Source organism: Pelodiscus sinensis, chromosome 1 (genome assembly GCF_052426305.1).
Source record: "Pelodiscus sinensis isolate ZL-2025 chromosome 1, ASM5242630v1, whole genome shotgun sequence".
NCBI lineage: Eukaryota > Metazoa > Chordata > Testudines > Trionychidae > Pelodiscus > Pelodiscus sinensis.
In genome coordinates, this window is record NC_143052.1 from 136,113,532 (window position 1) to 136,140,169 (window position 26,638).

General features: G+C 49.9%; 1 protein-coding gene across 1 annotated transcript in view; it reads right to left on the reverse strand.

Annotated features, from left to right (window-relative positions):
• Window positions 1–847: 847 nt before the first annotated feature.
• LOC149525640 (uncharacterized) overlaps window positions 848–26,638 on the reverse strand; it is a 238,290-nt gene continuing 212,499 nt past the window's right edge. The window contains exon 2 of the mRNA XM_089774907.1: window positions 848–4,185. Within this exon, the coding sequence (XP_089631033.1) occupies window positions 848–3,484 (2,637 nt within the window). The 5' untranslated portion in view covers window positions 3,485–4,185. The remainder of the gene's footprint in view (window positions 4,186–26,638) is intronic.

The following is a 26,638-nucleotide window of genomic DNA, read 5'->3' on the forward strand; positions in this document are numbered from 1 at the left end:
GGTGGGGGGTCCTAGCACCCAATCCCACCTACCCCGAACAAGTTCTGTCCGGTTCCAAGAAACCAGCCACAGATCCCTGGTCAATTTACCCTCTGGACCTTACCACAAATCACGCTGGGCCAATCCTTTAGAATCTATATCTAAAGGTTTATTATTACAAGAAAGAAAAGCATGAGAGTAAGGTTATTAAAGTACAGTACATTACATGCACCGAATCTCCCAGTTCTCGATGCAGGCTCTAGCAGAGATGTTGCAGCTGCTGGTTTAAAAGTTCTTATTGCACATCCTGAGATCAGGATGGATTCACAGGTCTTCTGGGCTCTTCAATCCCTGCAGTGCTGCCTCTGGGATGAAGTGCTGAGCTGAGAACAAAATGGCATTGACCACATGGCCTCTTTTATCCCCTTCCTCGCCTCTTCTTGCATGCAGCAAGTCACCTGGTCAGAGGCCAATCTCTATGTTTCCTGCTGGCTGCCCTCAGGTGACATCCCATTCTTTGGGTGTGTCCATAGCCTATTGAGAGTCATTGTTCCACAGGGCTTTGCTACTCAGCCTGTCCATAGCCATGCTTAACCACATTCACAGAAATATTCAGCTCCCACACAGATTACAGATTCCTACCTACACACATAGACATTATACACTCACATAAATAGCGTACATAAGATCAACAAACAACAATCTCCCATTCAGCACCCCACATGGCTCCCCCCACACCAATTTCTGGGGCCAACACCCCCACCTAGGGGTGCAGCAGCGATTTGGCTGCTTCCCTCCAATTCAGCAACGTGACACCCCCAACGCAAAATTGATGCAGGAAGTGATGCCAGTAACATCACTGAGGGCATCACAGGCCTCCCCCGTCAAAATGGTGGTGTGCCTGTTTCCTTCTTACACAGGACCTTCTGGCTGGAACCCTTTTTGTCCTGTAAGAAGTTCCAAAACCAGTTACAAGTGTTAACCATGAAAGAGCAACATCACAATGTCCCCTTACATACCGTCTGTCGTTTGGTACATCTCCAGACAGATTACATGGTATTTTCATAAGATCATGCACATTGTATACCGTTACAATTCTCTGCAACAATAATACATTGGTTACAGGAATTAACATCAGTAACAAGAACAATCCTATATCAGGTGTATACTGAAATTCTCCGTCAGGCCCCTTCTCTGGCCCCACACCATTGCAGTTTTTTCCCTTCAGGTTCAACCTGCAAATCTTCTTGGCCAAAGCAAGTCCTGCCCCTCCCCCTTGTCCTCTGGGCTCCAGGCCTGAAACCTCTGGCCTGACCAAGACAAAGGGCTGGCTGGGCGTGACTCCCTGGCTCACAATGGCCCTGGAATTCTCCCCCTTCCCCCACTCAGTGGGGTAACAGCAGTAAGCTGTAGACTCCCAAGTCTCTCCTCTGTCCCTCTCTAACCTCTGTTTCCACATGGAACCAGATATCAACCTCCCTGATTGAGTATGAGTGTCCACCGTGTCTAGAGATGGGAGCTTAATTGCCATCTCCTGCATCCTAGGGAGGGTGACCACACAGCTGTTCTGCTCTGCATACTTGGCTACACAGTCCTTCTCCTGAATCTGAGACACTAACTTCCCACTCTCCTCCTTCACCTGGGAACAATCCTGTCCCACACACACTGACTTCCCAGCAAGCTGGTCACCCACAGTCACTGGGTTAGCAGCCTGCTCCAGTTCTCTGGCTGTTCCTGCCTCATCTGGAACAACCCTCAGTCCCTCTGAGACCTCTCCAACACCATCCACACTAGGTTTCCCTAAACCCAAGTCAGTGGAGTCACTGCTAACAGACAAGTTCTGTCTGTCAGGCACTACAACAAGTGCCTCACACAAGAAGCTGCTGCCGTTTACAGGCAGAGCTTTCTCCTGAATGCCTTCTCCCAGCAAGGCCCTGTCACCTCCCTCAGTCACAGCAAACTGCTTGCTACAAGCACTGCCAGGACTCTCCTCCCTATGACCTTCCTTAGGCAGCAGTTCACCCTTCCCTGGCTCTGCAGCAGCCTTGCCCTGCTGAGCCACAACCAATTCCTCCTGCAATTCCCTTACTCCCTGGGTCATCTCTGGCCCCTCTGGTGGATTCACAGACAATCCCCTCTCAGGCACACAGACAGACCCACAAGAGACAGGGTCGGAAGCACCTTCACTCCCTGTGCAACTCTCTAGATGGCTGTAAACGTCCACACCATCATTAGGCACCAGAGTTAACACACCCTCATTCTCTCCTTGTGCCCGGGCTAAGGGGTCTCTCTGCTCCCACAGAGTAGCTCCCCCCTCTGCCAGCAACACAGCAGCATCAGGCACAATATCAGGGTCACCACTGTCTGGTCTCTGGGGTTCTGGTAAAACACTGACTGACTCTACCTGAGTCACCTCATCCCTCTCCCCAGCAGACACAAACCTTGGGCCACCCCCTTCCTGAGCCTTAGCCATATCCAGACCCAACTCTGGGACCACAACACTGCTCTCAGCCTTCACAGGCTGTGGGGCACCTTCCTCAGACACAGGAAGAAACTCTTCCCCACACACAGCCAGACAACCAGAGACAGCTTCTCCCTTGTCCCAACACCCCTGGCTAATCTCAGGCATATAGCTAGCCACTGGGACAGCTTCCTTTACTGCCCCACTGCTACTTCCACCAGCCAAATTGCCAGCTTGCACACACTGTGCTTCACACTCAATTTCAGCTTGTGCAGGTTCAATTCCACAAACCTCACCAGCCACCAACTCCTCAACTAAAACTTCACTCTGGCCAGCCACTCCAGGCTGCCCCAGAGAAACATTTCCCTGATTTCTGGGCTCTTCTTGCCCTGGTTCTGATTCCAGCCTCACCTTTGAGGCATCAGACAGGCCCTTACCCACAGGCTCACATGTAGAGACACTTTCCCCTTGGTTACAGGGAGACTGACCAGCTCCAGGAAACTTTCCATACCCACATGCACCCCCTTCCCAAACCTCCCTGTTAGCTACAGGTAACACAAAAGGTTTGCATTCATACATGCTTTGGGGTTGGGTCATCACATCAGCTGGGTAAAATACGTCTGCCATATCATAAGCATACCCCATACCCACAGAGTTATACATTGAACCTTCAGGAGGATACAGTCTCTCTTGTTCTTTTAGTATCTTAAGCTGGAGGTCAAGTCTAGCATTTTCCTCCTTGGCTAGGGCCATCTTCTTTGCATGCTCTGCCTCTTCCCTCCTCTGTCTCTCAGCATATTCTGCCTTTTTCTCCTCAAGTTCCCGATCCATCTCCTTCTGTCTCTTAGCAATTTCTTCATCTGCCTTCCGCCTTCTTTCAGCAGCCTCCTTGGCTTGCTTCTGCTCCTTTTCATCCACATCTCTGGTTAATAACAACACTACCAAATCTAGTTTAGAGGCCCTTTTCCTAAAGGCAATGCCTCTCCCCAAGCACAAATCCTTCAGAGCACTTTTGCTCAGACTCTCATATAGTTCCGGGATCATCGCAGCGGCTCTTTAATCAACCAAACTCTCAACACCAAAAATCAAATTTAGACAGCGTGGGGTCCTGATCCCAAAGCTCAATTGACCAAGATCTGTGGATCCTGCCGACTACGCCACTGTGGCGGACCGGGCCGTGTCTGGGCACAACTAAGGGCGTCCGCTCAGGGCGAGTTGCTCAAATCCGGGGCTCCTTACAGTCCCCCTGACTGGCAACCTCTCCAAACAGGCCACAAACCAGTCCCACAGAGCACTTCAGCTGCCTGCCTGAAGCCTCCCGAGCAAAACCCCTCCGACACCCCAGCAATATCCGTGCCCCAGATGGCCCCGGGCCTATACACAGGTGGGGGGTCCTAGCACCCAATCCCACCTACCCCGAACAAGTTCTGTCCGGTTCCAAGAAACCAGCCACAGATCCCTGGTCAATTTACCCTCTGGACCTTACCACAAATCACGCTGGGCCAATCCTTTAGAATCTATATCTAAAGGTTTATTATTACAAGAAAGAAAAGCATGAGAGTAAGGTTATTAAAGTACAGTACGTTACATGCACCGAATCTCCCAGTTCTCGATGCAGGCTCTAGCAGAGATGTTGCAGCTGCTGGTTTAAAAGTTCTTATTGCACATCCTGAGATCAGGATGGATTCACAGGTCTTCCGGGCTCTTCAATCCCTGCAGTGCTGCCTCTGGGATGAAGTGCTGAGCTGAGAACAAAATGGCATTGACCACATGGCCTCTTTTATCCCCTTCCTCGCCTCTTCTTGCATGCAGCAAGTCACCTGGTCAGAGGCCAATCTCTATGTTTCCTGCTGGCTGCCCTCAGGTGACATCCCATTCTTTGGGTGTGTCCATAGCCTATTGAGAGTCATTGTTCCACAGGGCTTTGCTACTCAGCCTGTCCATAGCCATGCTTAACCACATTCACAGAAATATTCAGCTCCCACACAGATTACAGATTCCTACCTACACACATAGACATTATACACTCACATAAATAGCGTACATAAGATCAACAAACAACAATCTCCCATTCAGCACCCTACATGGCTCCCCCCACACCAATTTCTGGGGCCAACACCCCCACCTAGGGGTGCAGCAGCGATTTGGCTGCTTCCCTCCAATTCAGCAACGTGACAGGGGGCTCTTTGCATTCTTGCGTAAGTACATTTACAGTAAAGCGTCGGAACAGAAGTCTTCTTGCACAAGAGGCCAGTGTGGATGGGCAGCCAAGAGTTTTTGCACAAGAAGTGGCCTCCCAGGAAAAAATGCAGGTGGCCACTTGGACGCTCCATACCTGCACTCACAGCGCACTACTTCCTACTTGCTGGACCCCCCACCCAAAGACACAGGCAGTCTGCAGATGCCACGTGGCAGCAGCAGCACACTCAGCAGCTCTACCACGTGGCTCTGCCCTGCTGCACCCAGGAGCCCACATGTCTGCTCCAGAGGCACCTCAAGAGCCTGCACTCTCCTCCCAGAAGCCACCCCAGGGCTCCCAGCAGTCACAGAGGGACACAAAGCGGCGCGCCCCTTGCTGATCTGCAGTTCAGCTGGAGGCCATCCTGGACTTTAGGGTGCAGGAGGAAGCCCTCCATGACCCCCGTGTCTGGCGCCAAAATGCCGATATCTTTGGCCGCATGGCCTAGGCACTCTCTGAACAGGGACATTCAGCCCAGACCCTTGAACAGGTTCGTGCCAAGGTCAAAGTGTTGCACCTGGGCTATGTCAGGGCCACTGAGGGCAGGGGCGGCAGCAGCCAACACCTGCCCTCACTATGACCGGCTGCACATCATACTGGGCAACACGGTGGTACAAGGGCCCTCGCCGTCGGTGGGAACCAACCTGTGCACCCCAGTGGTCAGGCCACCTGGTCTGGAGGAGGGGGGTAACCTGACCACCAGGTCCAAGGACGAGGGAGCTGACCGCAGCACCACCATCACCCTGCACCTCAAGCCAGTGCCCAGCAGCCGGGATGCCTCCTGGGCCTCGTCCTAGGACGGCAACGGATACATCGGTGAGTTTAGCACTTCTCCCTCGCAAGGGCAGGGGAGGCAGGTTCTGGAGGGGGGGCGGGGAAGCATAAGTCAGGCACTTGGAGCAGTTCGCAGCACATGCAAGTTTGTGCAGCTTGACTGTGTGGCATGTGGATGAGGCAGGAAGCTCCAGGGAATACCTGGGACCCTGCTGCTCACACCCGTCCTGCCTGGGGGATGGAGGGGAGATGTTGGCTGGAAGCAGCCAAGCCCCAAGGGCACAGGCCACATCCCGCACCTCCCGCAGGGTGCTGCACACAGACAGCACACAGCCATGCCTGCCTGTCTGACACAGCAGCTGCTCCTAGGAGAATCGCAGTGAGCCAGCCCTGTGAGCACGGCCCCCACGGAGCCCCTTGGCTGCTCCCGGCCTCTCTGCTGCCCCCAAGAAAAGCCCTCCACTGCGGCCACACACTTCCCTGGGCTACTTGTCCAAGGTCTGCAGGGAGGAGGAGCGGAGAAGCGGCCAGCCCAGGCCTGTGGCCACTACGTCTTGCTTCAGGGACAGTACACTCCCCAGTAGCCCTGGCTGCATCTCCGACATCTGCCGTAAAAGCATCCGTGCCAATCTAGACGCGCTTTTCCGCAAAAAAGCCCCAATTGTCATTTTCGCGATTGGGGCTTTTTTGCGAAAAACAAATCTCAGTTGGCTACTCTGGCCCTTTTGCGCAAAAGTTTTGCGCAAAAGGGACTTTTGCCCGAACGGGAGCAGCATAGTATTTCCGCAAAGAGCACTGATTTCTCACAGTAGGAAGTCAGTGCTTTTGCGGAAATTCAAGCGGCCAGTGTAGACAGCTGGCAAGTTTTTCCAGAAAAGCAGCTGATTTTCCAGAAAAACTGGCCAGTCTAGACCACAGCCTGAGGCTATGTCTAGACTATGGAGGTTTTGTAGTCCAAGGAACACGTTTGCTTCTTTTTTTTTGCAAACACGCTCTTTTGGGGAGCCCTTTATACCATTTGGCTCCGTCTAGAAAAAAAGTGGAGCGCATTTTGCGTAGCTTTTTCCACAGAAATGCCACAGCCTAGACCTAGCCTGAGTCTGGCCACCTGACACACATGACAACTCCAGTCGTGCATTTGTTCTGTGTTTGTATTTGTGACCATATTGGGCCTCTGGATGCTACAATAATGTAACAGAACCGTAGTATTATTAATAATATATAATGAATCCAGCCACTGCAGGTCACCAGGAGAATTAAAGGCCAGAGAACCAGGCTGGACTGAGTTGAAAAATGACCTGGCTCTGGGTGTGATGGGAGGCTCCACTCGCTGCCGGGATGATGCCTCTTCCTGGTCACTCTGGGGATTAGCTCACCCGGTCGATCCCCCTCCCTGCAGTTTCACACTTTCTCTCCATCCCTCTGCAGCCCCTCTCTCACTCCTGCTGCCTCTTTGGAACTCAGGCAGGGTACTCAGCATCCCCCATGTCTGGGGCATGGCTCTTCCAAGTCTCTGTCACCCCCGCACGCTGCATCAGGAAGCCCCCTCAAGGTTCCCCCCAATTGCATATGTCCATGCGTGGAAGGAAGATTGTTCTGTGCATTAATCTTTAGGCCATGTGTGCAGGGTCGGTTATAGGGCAGGGCGAACGGGGCAGCCGCCCCGGACCCCGTGCTTCAGAAAGCCCCGTGCATGCGCTGTGGCAAAGGGGGGGCCCCATGGAATTATGCTGCCCGGGGCCCTGCAGAACGGTCATCTGCCCCTGCATGTGTGACATCTCACACCCATAAGGTGCACAGAACAAAATTAATTCTACACATGGGCAGTCTGTGGCAGGGATAGTACTGAAGGGTTCATGGTGTTGGAGGAGGCATCACGGCTGGGGCAGAGGGTTGGAGTGCAGGGGAGGGCTCTGTCTGTGGGTGCAGATCTGGGATGGGCCTTGGGGTGAGGGGTTTGTGGTGCAGGCTGCCTGGAGGAGAAAGAACTCTCCCCAGCCCTCTCACCACAGCAGCGCAGGGCCAGGTGACAGGCACCTCTCTGACACCACAGCAGGTCCCTGCCAGGGCTGGGTTGGGGCTGGGAGAGGGGCACTTCTGACCCAGCCATGAAATGTCAGGGGCAGGTCTGTGCCGGGGTTGGCAGGGGGAGGCACCCGCCCCCCGGCCGCAGCAGGTCTTTGTTGGTTGACAGGCACCTCTCCCCTCTGCAGCCATGAGCCCCTGAGTGCGACTTCATAGGCAGCTGTGCAGCCCCACAGCCATGTAGCTTAGAGGGAAGTTAGGGATCATGTCTGCTGCCCTGACGACATCACGTGTGCTAGGACTCCTGCAGTCCTCATACCCACTGCCACTAACACCATCACTGGTTGGAAGGGGAACTCAGGCCCATCTTCACTGTGGGTTCTTGTCCAGGTTCTAGGTGTGGTCCCACTGGTCGAAGGAACATTACCATTAATTTACTGCTCTCGCCTCTGTCCTCCTTCCTACAGCACTTCCTCTTCACTTCCCTTTCCCTTACCCCAGGGAGGGGGGCAGCAGGCTTCTTCACTGATGCCCCTTTCACACCATTGCTGGCCTTCTGGATTTGTAAAATCCCCATCTGCTTACTCACAGATGAACCTTCTTCTGATTAGCTTCCTCCAGCCAAAGGTTCCTCACTCTACCCCTAGATTTGCAGCTTGTTGGGCTGATTGGGTCAACTTGGCCTAATGTAGCTCTTGCAAAGCCAGCTTCCTAATGCATCCCATCACATAGGGGTAATGAAGAAATCTATAGGAAAACAATAAATAGTACAGTATTTAACACACAAAAGACAGGAATCATTGATAGTAATGAATATATATCAGTATGTAATTGATAAGGGAAGCCAAACACACAAGGGAAAATAGCTGGCTGTGTAAAGAGTAAAGAATAAAATTGTCAGACACATAGATAAACATAATTTTGGGGGGAAAGTCAACATGGTTTCTGCAAAGGAAAATCGTGACTTACTAATCTGCTAGAGTTCTTTGAGAGGGTCAACAAACATGTGGACAAGGGGGATTCAGTGGCTATAGTATACTTAGATTTCCAGAATTCCTTTGAGACGGTGCCTCACCAAAGCCTCTTAAGTAAAGTAAGGGTATGTCTACACTGCCACCCTACTTCAAATTAGAGTGGCTAATGTAGGCATTCGAAGTTGCAAATGAAGCCCGGGATTTAAATATCCCGGGCTTCATTTGCAGCTTGCTGGGCGCCGCCATTTTTAAATCCCCCTTAATGCGGACTCCATGCCCGCGGCTACACGCAGCATGGAGTAGGTAGTTTGATTTAGGCTTTCCAATTCAAACTACCGTTACTCCTCGTGGAACGAGCTGTACCGGTAGTTCGAATTGGGGAGCCTTCAGAAGTGCTTGCTGTGCTTGCCCTGTGCTTCCTGGGACAACACAGCTTTCTATTGCCTTTCGATTGCTGCCATGAAGCCGGAGCTGCCCCTAGGCATGTCCTGCCCCACATGGCCATGCTCGAATGTGTGCTGCACATGATACACAGTGCCATGCTGCAACTCCAGGAGAGCGACCATGATGGCACTGTGGAGTCCCTCTCCCTGGGTACTGCAGCTTCACTGCTGGACACACAGCCCACGGTGGAGAGGCAGTTCTGGCGGCTGGACACCAGTTCCAACTGGTGGGACCGGCTGGTGTTGGAGCGCTGGGACGACCAGCAGTGGCTGCACTACTTCAGGATGAGGACAGACACCTTCTTGGAGCTGTGTGCCTGGCTCACCCCCACACTCCGCAGACAGGACACCCACCTGCTGCCTGCCATCCCCCTGCAGAAGAGGGTTGCCATTGCCCTCTGGAAGCTCGCCACCATGGACAGTTACTGGTTGGTGGGCAACCAGTTTTTCATGGGCAAGTCCACCGATGGGGCTGTGCTCATGCAGGTAAAATAGTGATAGAGATGTAGCCGTGTTAGTCTGGTGTAGCTGAAACAAAATACAGGACTATGTAGCACTTTAAAGACTAACAAGATGGTTTATTAGATGATGAGCTTTCGTGGGCCAGACCCACTTCCTCAGATCAAATAGTGGAAGAAAATAATCACAACCATATATACCAAAGGATACAATTTAAAAAAATGAACACACATGAAAAGGACAAATCACATTACAGAACAGAAGGGGAATGTAGGGGAGGGGGGAAGGAAGGTGAATGCCAGTGAGTTAATGATATTAGAGGTGGGGAAGGGGAAATGTCTGTGAGTTAATAGAATTAGAGGTGATAATTGGGGAAGCTATCTTTGTAATGTGTAAGATAGCCGGGGTCTTTGTTAAGTCCGGTGCGGAGAGTGTCGAATTTTAGCATGAATGCCAGTTCAGAGGATTCCCTTTCAAGTGCAGATTTGAATGTCTTCTGAAGTAGGATGCAGGTTAGCAGGTCATTAAGACTGTGTCCTTTTTGCTGCTGCATTTACTAAGTTATTTAGCTGTGCAGCTGGGGTGTTGTTCTTTTGGTGAGCTGACACATGACGTATGCTTAAGGCATGTTGGGTTGCATGCTGGTATATCCATTTCCAATATTCCAATCCCCAAACAGGCTTTCCCCCTATTTCCCAGTTATTATTCTTCTAGTTAGTTATCCACTGGGTGGCTCCAGCCCATACAGCATAGGAGTCAGTGTAGATGGTACTGGCACCTGCCTCACAAGCTAGTTTGATTGCTGCCAGTTCTGCAGGCTGAGCTGACCCCTCTATGTTTGCAGTCAGGGGTGCAGCGAATGTATCTGCTGAGACCGCCGCAGCCTTCCCTGTCCACTTTCCTTTGAAATAGTCCGGCAGCCTGTATTAGCATATAATGTTGGATTTGAAAGCAAGTCAAAAGTGTTATCAACTCAGCCTTGAAAAGAGACAGTGAAGTTTCAAAGCTTGAATTTCTAAAATAAAAAATTTGTTTCTAGAGTTAAATTTAACCTTAAGAGTTGAATGCCCAACACAAGCACTAACCAATTTGTGCCTTGTCTATTTGCAATTTTAAGCAAGAGGGCATTATCCAAAACAAAATAAAACTAGTTTATTTGAAACCCACACGATAGAGTTACGATATATACAGATGATTTGCACACTGCTTAAGAGAGGGTATGTCTACACTACCCCGCTAGTTCGAACTAGCGGGGTAATGTAGGCATACCGCACTTGCTAATGAAGCCCGGGATTTGAATTTCCCGGGCTTCATTAGCATAAGCGGGGAGCCGCCATTTTTAAATCCCCGCTGCTTCGAACCCTGTGCAGCGCGGCTACACGGGGCTCGAACTAGGTAGTTCGGACTAGGGTGCCTATTCCGAACTACCGGTACACCTCATTTCACGAGGAGTAATGGTAGTTCGGAATAGGAACCTAGTCTGAACTACCTAGTTCGAGCCCCGTGTAGCCGCGCTGCACAGGGTTCGAAGCAGCGGGGATTTAAAAATGGCGGCTCCCCGCTTATGCTAATGAAGCCCGGGAAATTCAAATCCCGGGCTTCATTAGCAAGTGCGGTATGCATACATTACCCCGCTAGTTCGAACTAGCGGGGTAGTGTAGACATACCCAGAGAGGCTGGAAAGAAATGAGGTGTCATTTTTAAAGCAGGTTTTCCTTCACATATTACAATTGCTTAATTCCTTCCACACTCCCACAGAGTCCACTTTTCACTTTCACATTCCCTCAAATTACTTGCATCGTCCTTACAAAGAAAACGTTCCTCATTCTTAGTAACTTTCCAATGTCTGCCCTACTTTCCTTATTCCTTCAACTATGCCCATAGGGCTCCAAACCTTTTGCCTTCCCCTTTCACATGCTTTTTCCTTTTTATGGTCCATCCTGATTCCTGCTAAATGACTTTTCCCAATGACACAGGTTTGTCTAGTGTTAATTTGGTAAGGAGGGTGGGCTTTCCAATTAGCCCCCCACACCTCCTGATTCCTTTCAATAGGTAAATCTGAAGGTTTATTATTGCAGTCAGCTATTACTAATTTTAAACTTCTCAGTATAGGGTTTTCATAACATCCATGCTGCAGCAAAGTCTGTGGTGTAGAGTGCCCATCTTTGGACAGTCATTTTCTTTTGGGCTACTCCCGGTGGCAACTCCTTTCCCTCCAACATAGGCTTAATGATGGGGAGAGGAGTGTGAAGTGTTATGGATTGAGCTTGGGTTAGCTCCTCTGTTTCCCTTAGTGCTGTGTAGGCTGTGCCAGAAGCACATTTTCATAAGGTGTGTAATTTGACTGTGACCACCACCATGATTTCGAGCCAGATTGTATGGGACGGTGGGGTACAGCTTCTCCTTCTTGCCATAAGGCATAGGACATCCCTGTGTTTCCCACAGTGAGGTACAAATGAAATGGGGCATTAGGGTGAATCAGACTCATAGACTGATACGTGTGTATCTCATTAATTAGCTATCTCAGAGCTTCCTCATGGGTGGGGGCCCATTCCCAGCAAGCATGCTTCCTGAGCAAGTTATATGGGGAGTAGGTACGAATTAAGGTTCCCCATTTTTTCAGATCTTTAATTAGTTCAGAGACCAGAGCCATAGCTTCGGCTGGAATGCTGTACTGTTTTATCTTGGTTACAGTGGAAGGCGGGAGAGCGGGGGCTTGAGCCAGCAAATTCTTAAAGCCAGCTCCAAAAGCTAATTTTTCTCCATTAATTACTTTGTCCTTCCCCTCCCTAGCCTCAGGAGGAGCCGTTCCTGTACGTGCTCCATATCCTTAGTTAGTGTTCTCACCCAGGTATCTAGGTTCTGGCATTGTTTTCGCAGTTCCTCCTTCTCCCTCTGAACCCTCATCAGCTCTGTTTCTAAGTTCCAGTAGCTAGTACAGGCTGCTTGACACACACCCTTTAACAGCCAAATGCAAGCGCCTTTCCCTAACATCTCTTTATCCCATTTAAGGTTGCCCCATCCCTCTTGGGCAAACTCTTTCTCTATACAGCTAAAATCCATATCCAGCGTGACAGACTTCATGTTGCTGTATTTGAACCAACACCACAATCCTGCCGACTACGCCAATCCCGTCAGCCGATGATCAGGGCAGTGTGTGTGTGTGTTATACACCCGAGTCTTCAACTGCTAGGACACTAGATCCTGTCGCAGTGGGTGGCCTCAGGGGAGGCCGACGGGTGCCCTGAGAAGTTTTACGTCCGTGTCTTTGACCGCTAGGACCGGGGTCCCTTCGCGTCAGGCAGCCAACTGACTGACAGACGCCCCAGAGTTTGCAGGGAGAGCTTATTACACCCTCGTCTTTAGCTGGTAGGACCGAGGTCCCGTCGCAGCGGGCAGCCTAGGGAAGGCTGACGGATACCCCTATGGATCTGCCCCCTGGAGGTGACATAATCCAAAACGCTCAGCTCTGCCTGTGTCTGCCCCGGCTGTAGTTCTTTTAAATCAGTGGTCCCCAACCTTTAGAGGCTCCCGGGCACCCGGGAGGTGGGGCCACTCAAGGGCCGGGCGCCTGGGGGTGGGGCCGTGCGTCCGGGAGCACGCCAGGGGACTGGGATGCCCTTGCACCTTGCGCCGGCATGTGCCCAAGGACCGAGACTGGGGCTGCCCGAGCGCCTTGTGCTGTGGGCCTTGGGCCGGTGCTACCACCCGAGCCGTGCGCCTGGGGCCGGCACCGGTGCCGCTCGAGTGCCGCGCGCCCGAGCGCCCGCATGTGTCCTGGGGCTGGGGCCGCCCGAGCGCCGCACACCCGGCGCCGGTGTGTGTCGCGCATCTGGGGCCGGCGCCTCCCATGTGCCGTGGGCGGGGCCGGCCCAGGTTGTCAGCAGGTGCACAACAAATGCCCCAGCGGGCACCATGGCGCCTGCGGGCACCGCGTTGGAGACCACTGTTTTAAATTGTGCTTGGTTCTGTTACAGCAACTGAAGGAGTCAGGTTAAAGCTTAAACAGTTACAGGTTTATTAAAGAGACTTCTAAAGCATATGGTTACAGTGGCTATTGCTCTATTTCTTAACTGCTAGCAAGTACAGATCTTAAAATAATGGTTACAAAGAAAATAAAGATAGAAAATAGAAATAATGGTACCAAGTGACAGCTTAATCTTTAAAGAGCTCTAAGTCTATGTGTACTCTTAAGACAAAGGACACATCCAGGTTCAATTTTTACCCCCTTCTGTGCCTCTCGACTCCAGCGTGTCAGGCCAGGTCCGGTCCCTCAATTCCTAGGAAAGACGAATACGAGGTGGGCCCCCCCCGTGGAACCTTGGGAGGCCAATCACCTAACCCGAACAGCAGATAGATGGTAGATTGATGCTCAGAGTAAGTGTGCTGCTGGGCCCATCTTTTATACCCATAGGGGTCCTTATCCTCTTTCTTATCTAAGATGACAAATTGTGTTGGTCCATCTTTGTGACGCCAGTTCTTACAAGGGAGTTTCAACTTAATTTACACTTGTAAGAGAGATGACTAAATTGTGAGTACTGGACATTCTTTACTGTGTGGGAGATTCTTCCCCCCCCCCCCCCAACGAGTGTGTGTTTGTATCAATATAGGTGCCAGTCAAGGCAGTTCTCACAGCCTCGAGGTCAACAATTGGCGTATCCCTGTTTACAGCCATCCAGGATCACTGTGAGCTAGCATATCCGGGCCTCCTGTCAAAGTTTAAAAGACTATGCTGATTTTACTGCTCTGTGTGTGCCCTGTTTGCTCCAGGCAAGCAAGATGGATGTTACAGGTGGGGGTTTCTGTCTGGCTACAATACTGTCTGGAGTTACAGAGTTTAGAAAGAAAATACTTGAAACACAGAGAGCTGAAGCAGTTGCAAGCTTTCCATTTATTCCATAACACAGAACTAACCAGAACCAACCAAAACCAGCTGGTCTGACTCCTAATGACCTAACTGAGTTACTATAACAGCTCGATCCACAACAGCAGCAGAATTTCAGGAAAATCCCTTTCTGCAAGCAGGTAAGATTCCAGGGAGCAGGGGTTTTCATTTGCACATGCTGTGATGGTTCTACCATTTCTAGATGTCTCAGTCATTCAGTTAACTGAACTGCCTGTAAAGGGTTAAACCCAGAGGCAGTGGGTATCCAAAAGAGGCAATGGGAGGAAAATGAGGCAGGGAGCCAGAAGAGGGAATGGGAGGAAAATGAGAGATTTGCGTTGAAAAGCAGCTTCTGCCTGCATCAGTCTTTGTGTGAGCTCAGAGCAAGAGCTGGGGGTGAGAGTAAGTGAATCAGAAATCAGAAGTGAAATTATTAGCAATAGCCATGTCTAGGAAGGACCGAAACCTGGAATGATGGATATGTAAATGAACAGGGAATGTTTAAGCGACGAGGAGTCCTGTGACACCTTATAGACTAGCAGGTTTATTGGAGCATAAGTTTTCATGGGCAAAGACCTACTTCACCAGATGCATGTAGTGGAAATTCCAGAGGCAGGAATAAATATACAGGCATAAAAAGAGTACAAATCAAGAGTCAGGCTAGAGATAAGGAGGTCAATTCAGTCAGGGAGGATGAGGCCCACTTCTAGCAGCTGATGTTGAGCTGTGAACACCAAGAGAGGAAAACTTCTTTTGTAGTTGTCTGGCCATTCACAGACTATATTTAATCCTAAACTGATGCTGTCAAATTTGCAGATGAACGGTAGCTCAGCAGTTTCTCTTTTAAGTCTGTTCTTAAAGTTTTTTTGTTGCAGGATGGCTATCTTTAAATCTGCTGAAGATGTCATCAATTTAGAGAAGGGGTGCTGGTGGACAAGAGCTGAGGAAGAGTTGTGGCATATCGTGGGGCCATGCAGGTGCCCATTGTGGTGCCACTGGTTTTGGAAGAATATATTGTCACCAAATCTGAAATAGTTGTGTGTGAGGATAAAGTCACAGAGCTCAGATACCAGTTGTGCTGTGGCATTATCAGGGATACTGTTCCTGACAGCTTGTATTCCATCTATGTGTGGGATGTTGATGAAGAGAGCCTCTTCATCCATGGTGGCTGGGAAGGTGTTTCCTGAAAGATCACCAATGCATTGTATTTTTCTCAGGAAATCAGTGGTGTCTCAGAGATAGCTGGGAGTGCTGTTGGGATAGGGAATGTTTAGTTAGACACAATCACCTTATTTCCTTTATTTTCTGCTTCACACACACACACACACACACACACACACACATACACACTCACCCCATACTTTAAAACTGAATCCAAAGAAACAATTCTCTGTGCTTTTAATTTGCCTTTTTTCATTCACTCTGTAACACCTACCAACCAAGTATGCTTTGCAGTAGTTCAGGACAGCAATGCAGTAAATTCAGGATTCACTGGTGTGGTGTCCTGACAGGTCTCCTGCTCCTTAAGTGATGATAAACATTTGGTTGCGTGCGTTTTCGTATATTTGCTCAGTATATCATGGCAGCTCTGCGCGGATAGTTAGCATAATAGACTTCAAAAGATCCCCCAAAGGCCACAGACTCAGATAAGATACGAAGGCACCCGAGTCAGGTTTATTGTCAAATGAAGTACATTAATAGTTGTTGGTAGCCAGATGGCCTCCGAGCCCCAATGTATTTGTAGCCGGGACAATGGACAGGGCTCAATCAATAATATGGATTTCACTAACCCCCTAGGTCGTCTAAAGTGTTAAGTGAGGTACCCCAACATTTATAGACAGAAATGAACAATCTATGATACATGCCATATGTATCATCTTATGCACTAATGACACGTTTGGTACCTCCCCCTGTACTTTCCTCCAAAGCATTCACTACCACTTGTTACGCTTTTACTCTTGTTGTTTCCAACTGTTTTATCATATACTCAGCTGGCAAACATTTGCTTTTGACACAGCCTGTCTGTTACTCATCGTACAACTCTTGCTTACTTTGGTTCAAGCACCAGGCCCCTGCTTTAGGCTCTTCCTTTCTCCAACATACCAAATATATTGTCTTTGTTTTGTTAATAAAATCTTTTTTTAGACTATGATCTGATTCCTGTGTCCTAGAAGGCAGGAGGTTTCTGTGTGAAAATGCCTGAGACTGAAAATCAGCTAGTAAGAAATAAATTTGTTTTCAATGTCTCCCCTGAAAAAGATCTAAAGGTTTTGGTTTCCCAACAGGAAGAAATTCCTATGTGCCTCTTTTAGTGTTCTCAAGGGGTTTCTGCATTTGGGTGATGGCAGCGAATCACCCGAGGTCAGGGAATCCGTGACCTTGGGGAGCTATTTGCAATTGAAGCCTTTAGTGGCAGGGTATTTTAAGTTCATTTGTGGGTCCCCATCTTCTGTACTTGAAGTGCCAGAGTGGGGAACAGCCTGGACACATGAGCATAATGTGTTTTGGGCAGCTGTGATCTGGGGACAGCACTGAAGGGGGGGGGGGGAGTAAAAGTTCTAGTAAGGCCATTCATTTCCACAGGCTGAGTTCACCTTTGAAGATATATCTCTGCTTAGGGTGAGCGGGGAAGTAAAGGAGGGTCTGTTACTTGACTTCAGGTTCTGTCCAGGACCAGAAACAGCCTCTCTTTGCACAGTGATGGTCCCCCTTTTCCCACTGGCAGCACAGTGGTGAGGAAATGTCAGTCTTCGGGGTCAAATACCCCATTTGCTTACCAGCTAATCTGAGAACTCTGGCACAGCACCTGCTTGACACTTCCATAGGGCTGTGCGAGGCCGATTACTGAGCTGTAAGAGATCATAACAATGCTCTGTTCCTCATCTGACGGACCCTCTGCATCACACAAAAACGTCTCATTTCTGTATCACTCCCTTTTCCGGTAAAGTGCCTGAGCGCTTCCAGCCCACCCACCAGTCACATCACCCACAGCCTCCAAAGCCTGTGAGTGTTTCGCCTCTTCAGGGCACAGAACAACTCCTGGCTGCAAGCCTGTGTGGATGCCGCATCTTCCTCCCCCAGGTAACAAGTATTTACACTGGACTTGATGGTAAATAAAAGTGATTGTATTAAGTACAAGCTGTAGGATTTAAGTGGTCGCAAGCAAAGCAAAATAGATTACAAATTTAAAATAACAAAAATGCTCCGCTAGTTCTAACAGGAGACATCTAGACTACAGGTTTTTTTTGACAGAAGTTTTGTTGACAGATACTGTCGATGGATACTACATCCAGTTCTGTCGACAAAGCAAGCTGCTTTGTCGACATGACAGTGTAGACGCAAAGAACAGTGTAGATGCAATAACGCCTTCTGTAGACAGAGTTCTGTCGACAAAAGGTGTTATTCCTCGTAGAATGAGGTTTACAGCTGTCGACAAACTGCTGATTTTTGTCGACGTTGTGTCATCAGAACTCAGCAGCAGTGTAGACTCAGGTAGTTTTGTCGAAGAAAAGTCCACTTTTATCAACAAAACCCTGTAGTCTAGACATACCCATACAGTCAAGTTTATTGCAAACTCACCCTCAGGTTGTTCTCATTCCAGCTAAGCCTCCAAACCAGGGAAGTCCCCTTTTCTCTGGGGTCTTCAGTTATTGCCTTGAGTGTGCCATGCCAGACAAAGACCATGTGACAACCAGTTTCCCATTGTTGTATAGATTCCACTTTGGGCAGGAATTCAATGGCTACATTCCACCCTTATATGGAAAGTTACTTGGTCAGACCCTACCAGTTGAATTGGTCACATGACTTCCAACCACTGCTTGGACTCAAAGGACAGAAGTGTCTGTTTACAGGCATCCCAGCATTAGGAACACCCTTGATGGCTTTCCTTTGCACATTTAAATCCATAAAGCATTCCACACTCCATATCTCTAACAACACCCAAGCCATACGTTCACCAAAATAAGATATACTGATCCACTGGATTATAACTTCATGATGGAAAAGTTGCCTGATATATTTTGTCCAAAGCGTCTTCAAGTTATGTATATTTGTACCCATAAATCCATTTCATGAAGGGTGGGGGGAGGGGTCCATCACAGAAGGGGCTTGGAAATCTCTGCTAGGAATGATGCAGTGAAGTGGATATTAAATGAACCCAATCTGATGCTTGTTTCCATCCCATTTCCAGGTATCTTGGGAGGAAATCATTTTCTCAGTTGAGCAAAACCTTCCTGTTACTGATATCAAACCTGTTTCAGTGCACATCTATGACTACTATGAAACAGGTAGGAGGCCTGCCTGATCCTCAGAAGACACCGAGGCCTGATCCATACCATGGGGAAAGGTTGCCTTAAAATACACAATTCTAACTACATTAAAAAGTACATTAAGATGAGCTTCAGTGCTGTCCTCACAGTGGAAGATTAGTGGGAGAAAAAACACCCATTGACTTCTCTTCCTCCTTGTGAGGAGTAGCAGTGCTCACAGGGATGCCCTCAGCATTCAGTTTGGCAGGTCTTTCCTAGACCCACTAAATCAAACACTGGAAGATCAACCACTGCAGTATCGATCTTCCCGCAAGTGGAGATGTGGCCCTAGTGAATTAAGCTTTAGATCAACCCAAGCTGCATCTCCCCAAGTGCTCAGATGCAACCCTCTCTCCTTTTCAGCATTTGCCCCCCTCTCATTTTCAGCAACAATGTGTGGAAAGTGAATGTGACACACCCCACCCCAGGGAAAGGAAGCTGAGGTTACTCAATTAGAACCAAACAGCAAAGAATGGGGCAGTCACTCCCCAAAGCTGGTGGCTGTTCCAATACTTAGATGTACTAAGCCAGCTGCTATAATGCCTCATCGGTTACCAGACCCCAACAACACAGTTCTCTTAAAGCCTCCAATCAGATTCATACGTCAAATATGATGTGGATTACTGAATATCTTATTCATCCCATAAGAAAGTTCTCTCAATCCCAAAGGATCACACCCATTGCCTCTCAGGTTAACAAATATTTCAGAGCTTACCCCAAGTACATGCATGCTTACAGCCAATTCCTATGAACTAAAGCCTTCTTCTTCTTTGCTCTTAGCTTTTATGGGAGCATAGGCCATCAACAATTTCTTTCCAAGCCTCTCTGTTTTGTGCCACTTTTTCTAATTCTCTCCAGCTTTTGCCCGTTTTCCTCACATTCACATCCAGGTCTCTTCTCCAACTATTCTTTGTCCTTCCTCTTCTCCTTTTTCCCTGTGGATTCCAGGATAGGGATTGTCTGGTAATGGTAGTTGGTGGCTTCCTTGGTGTATGGCCAATCCATTGCCATCTTCTTCTCAATATCTCTTGCTTTACTGGGCATTGCCCTGCTGTTTCCCATAAACTAATGTTTGTAACCTTGTCAGACCACTTCAGACCAATGATCTTACACAAACATTTATTAATAAAAGTCTGCAATCTTTTAATGTTTGTCCTTGTTGTTCACCATGATTCTGAGCCATATAGAAGTTCTGATTTTACATTTGAGCTGAAGATCCTTATTTTGGTCTGTAGCTTGATTTCTCTTGAATTCCAGATGTTCCTCAAAACAATAAAAGAACCTCTTGCCTTCTGTATTCTGGTCTTAATATTTTTGTCAGTACCTCCCACTTTATTTACAGTACTACCTAAATAGGCGAAGGTATCAACTTCCTCCAGTGTCGTTCCTCTGAGGACAATTGGGCTGCTGTTACTTGCTGCATTCACTTTCATGATCTTGGTCTTCCCCTCGTGGATCTTCAGTCCCATCTGCTGTGAAATCTTGTCCATCTTCACTGTTTTATTTTGCATTTGAAGTTGATTATGTGACAGAAGAGCTAGGTCATCTGCAAAATCAAGGTCTCCTAGCTGTTTAAAGAGGGTCCACTGGATTCCATTTCTCTCATTAGCTATTGTTTCTCTCATGAGCCAATCAACACCAAAAGAAAGAGGAAGGAGGACAGCAGACAACCTTGCAGAACACGAGACTTTATTCTGAAGGGTGCTGTAAGTTGACCCTCATTCAAGACCCTACAGCTCATATCTTCATAGGTCTTTTTTATGAGATTTACGAGCTTCTGAGGGATCCCACAGTGCTATAACAATTTCCACAATGTTTCCCTATCCAAGCTGTTGAACGCTTTTTCATTATCCACAAAGTTGATATACAAAAAACCATTCCATTCTAAATATTGTTCAATAATGATGCTCAATATGGCTATCTGATCTACACAAGATCTATTTTGACGAAAGCACGCTTGTTCATCTCTTAGCTTGGAGTCTATAGTTTTCTTGAGTCTTTCTAGAATTACCCTGTTTAATACTTTGCCTGGCACTGAAAAAAGCATGATTTCTCAGTAATTCATACATTCTTGTTAAGTCACCTTTCTTTGGCAATTTTACTAAATATCCTTCCCTCCAGTCTCTCAATAGACCTTCCTTTTCCCAAATGTTACCAATAACATTGGTGGAGTATTTCTGTTGATTTATCTATGTCCACCTTTCTAGCTTCTGCTGGTATTCCATCAGGACCTGCAACTTTCCCACTTCTTAGAAGTCAAATTGCTTCCTTTATCTCTTCTTCACTTGGCTTGCTACAATCAACCAAGAGATTTTCTTCAGCTGGCTGGATTTCTGTGGGATCTTCTGGAACTAGCCTGTTTAGAAGTTCACTAAAATGTTCTACCCATCTTTCCATTTGGTTTTCTATGTTTGTAATCTTTCTCCCCATTTTGTCCTTGATTGGTCGGTTATGATGTAAATATTTTCCTGAGAGTTTCTTGGTTGAATCACACAGAGCTTTCATATTTCCTGTAACTGCTACTTCCTCAGCTTCTTTTGCTGAGGTGTTAATGTGATTTTTCTTATCTGCTATAATGCTCTTCTTAACCCCTTTGTTTGCATTTGTATAGTTCTCTTGAGCTATAATTTTGGAAGCTCTGGTTTTACTATTATGTAAGAACTAACCAATTAGCGTGTCATAAAATGGGATTTTCAGGTCTCTCCTCCACGTCGGTCTTCTCTTCTGAGCTTCTGGTCTCTCGCTCAGTGTCTCTTTCTCTCTCTCTCACCTCCTCCTCCTGCCTCCCCCCCTCAGCTCTCCTCTGCCTTCTACCTCTCTATCCATCTCTCTCTTTATCTTCTCCCCCTGCTGCCTCTCACTCTCTCTCCGCTCTCCTCTGTCTCCGTCGGGGATGCACACTTTTTCAGGCCCCGCCCCACCCCTTTTCACCTCCCACCTCAGCACTCGGCTGACTTCTTTGCCACTCAGCCAGGCCACCACGTGGGAGCAAGAGGCACAAACAGCCTCTCTCTCTCTCTTCTCTTCCTACTGTCTCACCCTCACTCAGCTCTCAGCTCTCGTCCGCCTCCTGCCTCTCTCTCCATCTCTCTCTTTCTCCTCTCCTTCTCCAGCCACATCTCTCTCACTCTCTCTCACTGTCCTCTGCCTCCTCCATTCTCCTCCTGTCTCCTCGATGTCCTCTGTGTCTGCTCCACTTTCCTCCTTTTGAATCTGGCGCCCTTTCCAGACATCAGAGATGCACACTCGTCTAGGCCTCGCCCCCTGGCCGTTCCCCATGGGAAGCACTGTTGCCTCCCGCCGTGGCACTTGGCTGACTTCTGTGCCACTCGGCCGGGCCGCTGAATAGGAGCAAGCAGCACAAGTGTCCATTTCAGCCTCGCCCTCTCCATGATGCACGGGGGTGCTGCATGGGGAGCACGGGGCCCAAATGGCCGCTTGCGTCACTTGCTCCCACATGACAGCCTGGCTGAGTGGCATTGGTTAAGAGAGACCAGTATGCAGGCAGATGTCAGGACCCTTCTGAGATCAGATTCATTGTAGAAATGATGAGCTTTGTAGATGCAGATTTCATGTGGCTTGTTTGGATATGCCACTGTGGTACCTAAGGGTACATCTACACTACAACGTTAATTCGAACTAACTTAGTTCGAATTAGTTAATTCGAACTAAGCTAATTTGAACTAATGGATCCAGACTAAAAAACTAGTTCGAATTAGCGTTTTGCTAATTCGAACTAGCATGTCCACATTAAGTGGACCCTGAACCAGGCTTAAGGATGGCCGGAAGCAGTGCCGGCAGGGCATCAGAGGAGGACTTAGAGCGTGGAGATGCTGTGTCAGGCTAGCCGAGGGCTGTGCTTAAAGGGTCCCGACCCCCACCCTGGACAGACAGTTCTCAGGGGTGCCCCGCTTGCAAAGCAGTCCTGGCTTAGATTGCCCGGAGTACCCACACTGGGCACATCACAGCACTCGGCCATCAGACCGGCTGCACTTGCCGCAGGCTGCCATCTGGGAAGAGGGGGCAATTGGGGGGCTGCAGGAGAGCTTCCACCCCAAAAGCCAGCAGAGCCAGCCCAGTCCTCCCCATCAGGGGCACATGCCCCATTCCTCCCTCACCTCCTACCACTTACCCTTCCCTAGCCCCTCTTCTTGATGTACAAAATAAAGGACAATTGTGTTCAAAAATTGAATCTGTCTTTATTGAACAAAACTGGGGGAGACTGGGAAAAGGAGGTGGGAGAGGGGAAGAGAGAGGCTGGGAGAGGGGAGGGCAACTAAAATGATCAGGGGTTGGGAACAGGTCCCATATGAAGTGAGGCTAAAGAGACTGGGACTTTTCAGCTTAGAAAAGAGGAGACGGAGGGGGGACAGGATAGAGGTCTCTAAAAGCAGGAGTTGGGTGGAGAGGGTGCATCCAGAAAAGTTCTTCATTAGTTCCCATAAAGAAGGACTAGAGGACACCAAAGGAAAGGAATGGGTAGCAGGCTTCAAACTAGTAACAGAAAGTTCTTCTTCACAAAGCAAAGAGTCAACCTGTGGAACTCCTTGCTGCAGGAGGCTGTGAAGGCTACAACTAGAACAGACTTTAAAGGGAAGTGAGATCAAGTCATGGAGGTTGGGTCCATGGAGTGGTATTAGCCAGGGGGTAGGAGTGGTGTCCCTGCCCAAGGTTTGTGGAAGGATGGAGAGGGATGGCATGAGACAAATGGCTTGGTCACTGTCTTCGGTCCATCCCCTCCAGGGTCCCTAGGGTTGGCCGCTGTCCGCAGACAGGCTACTGGGCTAGATGGACCTTTGGTCTGACCCAGTACGGCCATTGTAAGCTCAGAGCTCAGGGTCAGGGGTCTCAGTGGACCACCTTGATTTTCATGCACACCTGCTCCTGGGTGGTCAGGCTGGCAGCTCTCCTGCCCTAGACGGCCATTTTCCTGTGCCTAGTGTGGAGGTCGTGGACGAGGTCCACGATGTCCGCACTAGACCAGGTGGGTGCCCGCCTCTTGCGATCCCGGGCAAGCTCCCGGGAGCCGCCAGCCTGGTCCCGGGAAGAGGGGGAGGGCTGGGGGACATCGGGTGGGTGGCTCGATCCGTGCCAAGTGCAGGGTCTGCTGGCTGGGTGCTGGCAGGCTTGCACCTGGCACGGGCACCGTAGCCAGCCCGTGGCCCTTTAAGGGCTCCGGGGCCGGGAGGGGGGCATACGAGTTTCCCTGGTGGTGCCCAGAGTGGCCACCAGGGAAACCTGGGGAGGGCTAGCCTCCCACTACTTCGTATTAAGGGGCTACACACCCCTTTATTCGAACTAGCTAGTTCGAACTAGGCTTAATCCTCGTGGAATGAGGATTACCTAGTTCGAACTAAGCGCTCCGTTAGTTCGAATTAAATTCGAACTAACGGAACGCTAGTGTAGCGCCTATGAAAGTTAGTTCGAACTAACGTCCATTAGTTCAAACTAACTTTGTAGTGTAGACATACACCAAGTTATTAATAAATATCTTATAAACCTCTACGTTTTACCTCTGCTGTCATGTCTCTTCCCCTTGCGCCATCAGCTCCCCTGGTGCCTACTGGCCCCAACCCTCACCCTCCTCTGCTGTCCTGACTTCTGCCCTTCTCACTGTCTTCCTGAGACCTGCCCCCCTCCACCAGCCCTTCTCTCCCCCCTCCCCGTGCCCACTCCTCCAGTAGCCCTACTCTGATCTGATCCTCATCCCCTCACCTAACACACCTTCCCTGCCTCTCTCCTCTGGTGCTGGTCCCTCCGCTCCAGGTGTCTGCCCTTCTGCTTTACACCCAGAATCCCCTGGCACCTGCACCGTCCCTTACTCCTGGACCTTCCTAGTGCCTCCCCCTTGCCTTACTGCCCCTGCCCCCTTTGTCCTCTTTTTCCCTGATGCCCACCCCCTCACCACTCTCTGCCCCCATTCCCCTCATGCCCCTCTGTGCCCTCACACATGCCTCGCTCCATCCCCGCCTTTCTCATGCCCCCCTTCTTTCAAACCTCCCAACACCTCCCCTTCTCCCTCTAGCCCCCAAAGCCCTTCCCCTCTCCTCTCCTTTCCCAGCGTCACAATGTCCCCCTCCCACTGACACCTCCCCTCTTGCTCTTTTCCTCATTGTCTGCACTTTCTGCCCCCCGCATTAGTTTCTCCTGCACCCCTGACCTTTGGTGCCTTCCCCTTTCTTCTCCTGACCTGCCCCCTCCCATCAGCACAAGCCCCTTCCTCTCCCATCCCTTCCACTCACCTCCCTTCTGCCCGTTTGCAGGGCTGGAGTGTGCTACGATCAGGCCCTAGAAGTCCCCGCAGCCCGGGCTCCAGACCACATGCCGGAGCCGGAGCCGGAGCCGGGCTTCTTGGCGCTCGCAGCCCTGGCTCACCACAATACAGCCGGTCCCACCCTGGCGAGGCTCCCCTGCGCCCCGCTCGGTGCGTCTCCTTCTGAGCAGTGGCTTGGCTGTTTTTAAAAACATCGCCGTAACACCAAACCGCATGTGACCCCACCCCCGGCGTAGCCCCAGCTCCTCCCAACGCTGCCGCCCGGGTTGACAGCTTCCCTTCTCCAGCCAGGGTCAGCTTGCCAGCCTCCTCGCCGGAGTCCCTCCGCCCGGTGGGATCTCCTGGCAGGTCCCTAAGTGCTGGCAGCGCCCCTACTGGCTCCAGTGCAGAGCGTGCCGGGCCGGCAGAGTGGTGCCCCAGAAAGTGTGGTGCCCTACATGACTGCATACTCCGCATATGCCTAAGGACAGCCCTGACTTCCCCCATCCTCAACCACCAGGGACTTGGACCAGGCTCAAGCTGTGCACGGCCAGGCCTGGCGCTCATCCATCCATAGTGACCAAAGCCCACGGGCTGGCAGCTGCTTCTCAGCTCGTTTCCTATCAGCTCAGCGTGTCAGTTTGTTAGGTGCTCAGGAGAGTCGCACTGACAGCACCTGTGGGGCTCCTCCCCCTTTTAGGCAGCCTGGGGGACAGGGGGTTACCAGGAGAGGAGTCACTCTGGGGAGGTGAGTTTTCAGCCTTCCAGCCACATTCCTTCTTCCCAGGGGAAGAGCAAGGGCCCCTCTTCCCTCCAGGTTTAATCCCCTTTCTCTGCAGCTTCCTCTCAGTAGGCGACTGGATTTGCTCAAAGACCTCTCCCAGAATGGCCATTTCTGTCACAGATTTCACAGCTTTGTCCCAGAGACATTGCTCCCCACCCCCTTACACACGCCCAGGAAATGTTCCTGAGGAGTGAGAACAAGGGATTGTTCAAAATCTTCAACACCCTTGTCCCTCAATCCATATTCTTATCAGGCCACATCCTATCAACCTAGTCATTACTGACAGCAGCCCCCCTCTTCTCATTGTTACAGTGTTCCTTCTCTGCCCTGGGGGGTCCCACATATATGGTTGCACTGTTCACCTCAGAAACTCGCAGAGGCCCAGAATTTGGCCGTTTTTCCCAAGGGCATTTAATGGGGCTGATTCATTGCTACAACACCTCCTGCTGGTTAGTCCAGGAATTAGCACCAACCATTGAATCTGCTGCCTTCTGGCCTGTGTCTCACCCATTGTCACTCTGTGTCATACCCATCAATAAATCCCTGGCATGACCATGGTGTTCTACGACATGTTCTGGGATGCCCTAAACTTGAGTGAATGGATTATGTGTGTGTTCAGCTACAGGTCTCAATTAGTGTCTGGTTAGGCTCAACTGGACCGTGACCAAACTGGTTGGCTGTCAGGCTGGCTTTATGTCTTGGTGACCAAGCCCTCCTTTGACTCTTCCATCAGAGGGCAACAGGGTTGGTGCTCCAAGAACCAGAGCTGCGGCATCTGCCAATGACATTCTCCTTGTGGGCCAGAACCTGGGAGACTCAGTGTGGTTGGAAGCTTGCCAGGCCATCTGCTTGGCAGCCTTCTCTGTCTAGATCAGCTGGGTCAAGAGCTCTAGACTGTTGACCTGAGATGGGTAGCAGGTGAGCTCCTTTCTCACATGTACTTCAAGCTGTCCAGCGGTGCATGAGTTCACTGCTCTCTCTGGATGTTTACCCTTCCACCACACCTTCACCTCTGTCCAACAGCTGGCAGGGTTTGGAGGCCAGGATGTCTGAGT